The sequence below is a fragment of the Corvus hawaiiensis genome, chromosome 4 (genome assembly GCF_020740725.1).
Source record: "Corvus hawaiiensis isolate bCorHaw1 chromosome 4, bCorHaw1.pri.cur, whole genome shotgun sequence".
Lineage (NCBI taxonomy): Eukaryota > Metazoa > Chordata > Aves > Passeriformes > Corvidae > Corvus > Corvus hawaiiensis.
The window spans coordinates 19,422,846-19,429,203 of NC_063216.1; the positions used below are offsets into that span (position 1 = coordinate 19,422,846).

General features: G+C 44.3%; 1 protein-coding gene across 1 annotated transcript; it reads left to right on the top strand.

The window, feature by feature from the left end:
* Positions 1 to 273: 273 nt before the first annotated feature.
* FGF23 (fibroblast growth factor 23) lies at positions 274 to 4,433 on the top strand. Its single transcript, XM_048302020.1, has 3 exons — positions 274 to 740; positions 2,944 to 3,047; positions 3,508 to 4,433. Exons 1-3 carry the CDS (start codon positions 512 to 514, stop codon positions 3,943 to 3,945), a joined length of 771 nt encoding a protein of 256 aa, XP_048157977.1. The 5' UTR covers positions 274 to 511; the 3' UTR covers positions 3,946 to 4,433.
* Positions 4,434 to 6,358: the final 1,925 nt, after the last annotated feature.

Consider the following 6,358-nt stretch of genomic DNA (forward strand, 5'->3'; position numbering starts at 1 on the left):
TCAGGACAACTTAATATTAACTTTCGGTATATCTGCAACAAAATTTTAGCTGTATTTGATGTTTCCACTAAATCAGAATGCAGCTTGGAAACAGTGAGGGGAGGTGGGAGTCTGAATAAACATGTCTGGCAAAAAAGAAAGATAATTCAGGTCCGAAGGGTCATTCCCTTCAGTTCAAGTGCAGTGGATTGCCCTTCCTGGATCCAACAGTAGGGGCGTGGGAAGCTTTCAGATGTCAGAGGGTTGTAGATAACATTTGAACATATGATTAGCTTTCGTGAGCTGTCTTTAGAAACCTTACATTTTTCCCCCACACACCTTAGCCAGAGATCCTTCCCTTGAGGTTTCGGGACACTTAAAATGTTGCTTTGCCAAAAATCAAGGATGTGGAGAAGGTTTTCCTGTGTGATGTCATGTTGCTGCCCTTTATAAGCCTCTGCAGAGAAGGGATCCTGTCTGAGGATTCACACTCCAGGGACAAGGGCAGGCGAGGAGCAGACGCTGACCCACCATGGAGCGGCGAGCCATTCACCAGAGCATTCCCTGCAGCTCCCTGCTCCTGCTGCTCTGCAGCCTGAAGGCTTCCCTCGCCTTTCCCAACTCCTCTCCACTACTGAGTCCCAGCTGGGGGAACGGAGACCACCTGATGCACCTCTACACTGACACAGAGAGGAGCAGCTTCCACCTCCAAATCAACGCTGATGGCTATGTTGATGGCGCTCCTCACCAAACCATCTACAGTAAGTGGCTTCCTATGGACCTCCATGGGAGTAGGGGAGGGACAATGAGATGTTTTACTTCCTCACCACCTATAGAAAATCCCCTTTTCTCATTAGGCAGGCAGGCAGAGGAGCAGAGCCATGGGATGGAAAATATGCATCATTATAAATCTCCTTTTGTTTAACAAATAAAATTGCTTCAAAGAAATCTAGTGGATGGGGAATTTCATTCCTTGCCTAGGACAACTAAAGTCCTATGGTTCCTGTAATACTCTGCAAGGAAAAACCACCTGAATCATCCTTCACTTCATGATTTTGCCCCTAGTTTCTGGTGGAAGTTCCTATTAGAGATTGATAATGACATCCTCCAAATAGCCACTTCCCACTGATGGTGCTACCAAAGGAACTGCACTGAGGGAACTTGCCAGAGCAATGCTGGAAAACTGATGGCATCCATAAAATCTGTATTTTGGGGTAGAGGGCTGAAAACTACTAAAACTTAAGTTTCAATGTGCACAGAACACGGGCATGCAAAGGTCAGTTAAAAAAGGAAAAACTATGAAAGACCAGACTGGCATAAAAGAAGTGTTGAGCCTTTGGGGCTCACGAGAAGAAACTATGGCCTACTATCACTAAAAGGATCTCAAATTGTGTCTTCACAGTTTATTTTATTGTATATTTTATTATTCTATTTAAACAGAGAATAGTTTATTCTTCTTCCTTTGCTAAATACTTGGCCCAAACTCTTTAGTTAGGAGACAAATGTGGGGGGTTTTAAGACTTAGGGTTCTTTTATAGCATTTTAAAAGTACTTCTCTCTTAGCAGCACTCAAATCAGAAGTAGCTATGGATCATAAAATCAAGTTGTTGTTGTTATTACTATTATTATTACTATTATTTTTACACCTATTTTATACACTCAGTTAAAAATCTAAGCCTAGGTAATGAAGCTTTTACATAAGTAAATAAAGATGTTTTTCGAAGTTATAATTTAATTAATGAGGAAAAAGGATTATATTCTGCTATTTTTTTAAGGAATTGATAATGAAACACTCACAGAAATGCTGGCACTGTCTTATTATTCTTCCTACATATTTAAAGATTTTATAAAATTCATTTTATGTATGTTGGTCAAGAACCAGTGTGGGATTTTAGAGAACAACAGACAGCAAAATATCACATTTTCCCATATCTGCCATAAAACAAGTATAGCAGGACTTGGAATGGAGCAGGAAAGATGGAAATCAGACAACAAAAGGGCTATTTAGAGGGAGGGTGACTGATTTGCTGCCACTGAGCCACCAGACAATAGGAAGTGCCAAGTTCTGCACCAGGGTGGTACGGCCTGGGTGTGCACAGATCTCCTGGGTGGGACAAGACAACAGACACTGAGTCAAATGCACGGAGCAGGTCAAGGAAAGTTGTTATTCCCACTTTACCTGGCACCAGTGACATTGCTCTTGGAGCACTACAGCAACCCCAGTTCAAGTTAGTTGAGGGGAAGGTGGAGCTGGTCTGGCAGAGGGTTTTCAGGGGGACTTGATCATGATCTGTTGTGGTTTTAGTCCAGCAAAAGGGATGTCAAGGGCAATGTAATCACAGAATCACAGACTGGTTGAGGCTGGAATGCACCACAGGGGGTCACCTGGTGTCACCTTCCTGCTCCAGCAGGGCCATCCCAGAGCACAGGGCACAGGGCACAGGACTGTGTCCAGATGGCTCTGGAATATGCCCAGTGAGGGAGACTGCACAGCCTCTCCGGATAATCTGTTCAGGGCTCGGTCACTCCACAGGACAGTTCTGCCTCCTGCCCAGGAGGAACCTCCTGGGCATCAGCTCCTCCCCATTCCTCTTGTGCCACTGCTGGGCACCACTGAAAAAATACCACAGGGCCGTCACAAAGATGAGTGGGACAAACTCCCCCTGGACGTGGGCAATGGCAGAACTGTGGACAATGTCCTCAGACCACAATTTGGGACTTCAGAGGGAAAAAAAGTTGTATTTGGGAGGTTAGTGCCACATTGGAGCAGGGCACCCAGAGAGGTGCTCTTTATCCTGGGAGTTTTCCAAAGCCACAGTGAACCCGATTTAGGGTGGCCAACAGTCCCAGGTCATGTGGGAGGTTGGTTTGGACCCCCGGAGGTCACCTCCAGCCAGACCATCCGTGGATCTGTAAATGCAGTGTTGAACTGGATCTGGGATTTGTTTTTGTTGTTCTGAACAGGTGCCCTAATGATCAAGTCTGAGGGTGCTGGCTCAGTTATAATCACTGGTGTGAAGAGTGGACGCTACCTGTGTATGGACATGAAAGGAAACATATTTGGCTCGGTGAGTGACCTTTCCTAAGCCCTGAGGCTGAATGGCCAGTGCATTCTGCTGCTGTGGTGCCCACTTCCCCAGCCAGGGCAAACCTGGGTAGCTGCAGGTGGAGGGGGAAATGTAAGAGAGGATCTGACACTTAGCTCCTTTGATTGTATTAAGTTGTAGAGCTGACAAAAATCATCTGAGGTCCTGCCTGGGTAAATGAGGACAAAATGAGATCCAGTGAGGGACCAATCTGTAGCACAGAGCTGTGGGTTGGGACTGTCTGGGAGAAACCAGGGTTTATCATTAGAATTCCTTTGCTGAAAGCATGGACATGCAACTCCAATCTACATTTGGGTCAGATACAGACCTGGGAGATTAGAAAAAGACCTGCTGCAAGATCTCATCCCTCTTTCCCTCTTTAACCAGTGTTTGTAATTCACCAGACCCCTCTGCTCACAGGTGCCCTATTTTTTCCCCTCAGCATTACTTCAGCCAAGAGGACTGTGTGTTCAACCACAAGACACTGGAAAACGGGTACGACGTGTACCAATCCCCCAAACACCACTTCCTGGTGAGCTTAGGCAGAGTTAAACAAGCCTTCTCCCCTGGTATGAACCTACCACCATACTCCCAGTTTTTGTCCAGGAGGAATGAGATCCCTCTGTTCCGATTCAACACCCCTGAGCCCCACAGAAACACCAGAAGCGTAGATGTTGATCCAGCAGATCCTCACCAGATCCTGGTCCCGCAGAGGAAGACCCCAGCATTCGGCTCCCAGATGCAGCAGCCAGCAGACTTTCCCCACATGCCCAGGGAGCCCATGAGGATCAACCAGAATGATGTGGTGAACCCTGATGATCCCCACGCTATGATGGAGGCCAGGAGGTACCCAAGCCCCCGCTTCTACATCACGAGATAACTGCGGCCCCCACACTCGCCAGGTGAAGACAGGGGCAAAAGAAGCTGTCTGTCACACTCAGCCTGAATGACAAAGTGGCCTTTAGAAACCTGGGAGACATTCATTGGAAAAAGTTCCTTAGCTTCAAATCTTGTTTTGTCAGTAAACTGCCATCTGTAAGTACAAGTTGGATTTTTTCAGCTGGGGCCCTACTGGAAAGAAGATCCATTTTGAAAAGAATCCTTTTAGGGTCTGAATCACCTTAAGTTTGCATTAATGAGGAAAACAAAAAAAAAAAAGAAATCCCTTGTATGAAATGGGAAACTGATGTTATGTTACTGATGTAGAGACCTGGAGCATCTGAGATTCCAGCAGAAACAGGGAATCCTCTTACTAGCACCATCCTGTCCAAGCACAAACTGCCAGGTGGTGTGTCATTTTATTATATAAAAATTGCCACATATGTCATGTATCCAGTATCTGAAGGGGTTTTAAGGAAGCTGGAGAGGGGCTCTTCATCAGAAACTGCAGAGACAGGACAAGGGGAATGGCTTCACACTGACAAGGAGCAGGTTTAGATGGGATATGAGGCAGAAATGGTTCCCTGTGAGGGTGGGGAGGCCCTGGCACAGGCTGCCCAGAGAAGCTGTGGCTGCCCCATCCCTGGCACTGTCCAAGGCCAGGCTGGATGGGGCTCTGAGCAAGCTGGGACAGTGGAAGGTGCCCCCGCCCATGGCAGGGGGTGGGAGTGGATGAGCCTTAAGTTCCCTTCGAACCCGTCCTGCGATTCTTTAGTTTTAGCTTTTAAGTTGGAGCTTCACTCTCTCTTCACCCATAAGAGTCAAAAAAAGGTCACTCTGCTGTACTAGGAGCAGCAGACATGGAAAACGAGGAACTGACAGGAAAACAGGACAGGATTAAAGGGTTCTATGGAAAAAGAACAATTTCTGACACTGAATCCAAGCTGAGGTTTTGAAAAAAAGAGGAGAGTCTCACTCTCTCTCAAGTGCTTCTCTATCACAGTTCTACATTTACTAAATTCTAGCATCCCAATATGGAAATAAAGATCATTAGTTTTGCATATTTCCAACCCAGAGAGAAATACCAGGATTAATAATAATCAATAGTGTGTTAAACAGAATGGTTTGTTTTGCATAATACTGAACTGAACTCTACAGGGGGAAAAATAAAAAAATTATCTTTTTTAAGTATCAAACTATTACTATTTGGACTATAACGAACACTCTTGTCTAATGAGTGAAAATTAGGTTTGTGTTTAGAAATGGAATATCCAATTAGCATCCATGTTTGTATTCAGTTCTGAGCAGCTATCAGAGGCTTTATACTTGTAGGAGTGAAATTACTGTTAATCAGGAGATCTCTAATGGTGACAAAACCTTTTCCCATGATTGCTTTATGCTTTGGGTAAGTTCACTTTGAAAAAGCTATTCTTGACAAACTCTGCAGAAATCAGGTGCAAGGCACTGATGAGCAGCACAAAAATCCAGTGTGTCAGAGATTTGAGAAGAAATTTTTATTTTGTGGGGGTTTTTTTGTGTGTCAAGACACAGATTCTTCTGCTCTGTTTATTCAGAGTATTTATCAGCCTGACAACAACTTGAAGTGGTACACTGCTCCTCAGTGTGCTCATAGCAACATACAAAAAACATTAGGCTGGTTGCTGCTCTTTTTTTCGTAGTTCACTGAAGCCACTGGAGTTACATCAGTGCAACAAAATCAAAGTAAGACCCCCCTGTGCTTCTTGCTTTCATTTAATTTTTTCTGGATTTAGCACAGCAGCAGGACTTCAGACAGCTTTTAAAATAATCTCTCTTTATTCCCCCACATATGTCTATATACACGGTATCTCTTCATCTACCACACCCAACTCATGTTGGAAAAAGCCATAGGTCCTGATTCTGCTCTTAGAATAGTTTTCCTACACGGAGAGATTCCTGATTAGTGTAAATACTTACAAGCACAGGACAAGCCAAATGATCAGGATTAGTCCAAGAGTTCCATCTCTTGGAATTTGTTTCTCTAAACTCATCGTGGTTTTGATTAATTTCTGAAGGAAAGGAGTGATTCTAAGGAATTAAGGGAATTGCAGGCAGGCAGACAGTTGTGCTTTTTCTTGCTTATTCAAAATACAGCAAGACTTTTTAACTTGCTGTCTATACAGTGGAGAGGTCTGATTTTATTTATGTTCTAGTTTGATGACTTTACTTGATCCCTATACCATTATTCTTGGCTTTCGATCCTTGAGAACTCTGGACTTCAAGTACACCGGCAAAGTTTGCATTTTGCATTAATTGCTGGAAACTCCACAGAGCTCCTCTCTAGGACTCTAAGGCAACTGCCTTACAACAATTGGAATCCTTAAAAGCTCTGTCCACATTAAATTTTGATGGGAAATGTTGGTGGGGTTAAATCT

Coding starts and splice junctions, on each gene's coding strand:
- FGF23 (XM_048302020.1), top strand. CDS start 512: ATGGAGCGGCGAGCCATTCACCAGAGCATTCCCTGCAGCTCCCTGCTC. Junction 741..2,943: donor TCCTCACCAAACCATCTACA/GTAAGTGGCTTC, acceptor TGTTCTGAACAG/GTGCCCTAATGATCAAGTCT. Junction 3,048..3,507: donor AAGGAAACATATTTGGCTCG/GTGAGTGACCTT, acceptor TTTTCCCCTCAG/CATTACTTCAGCCAAGAGGA.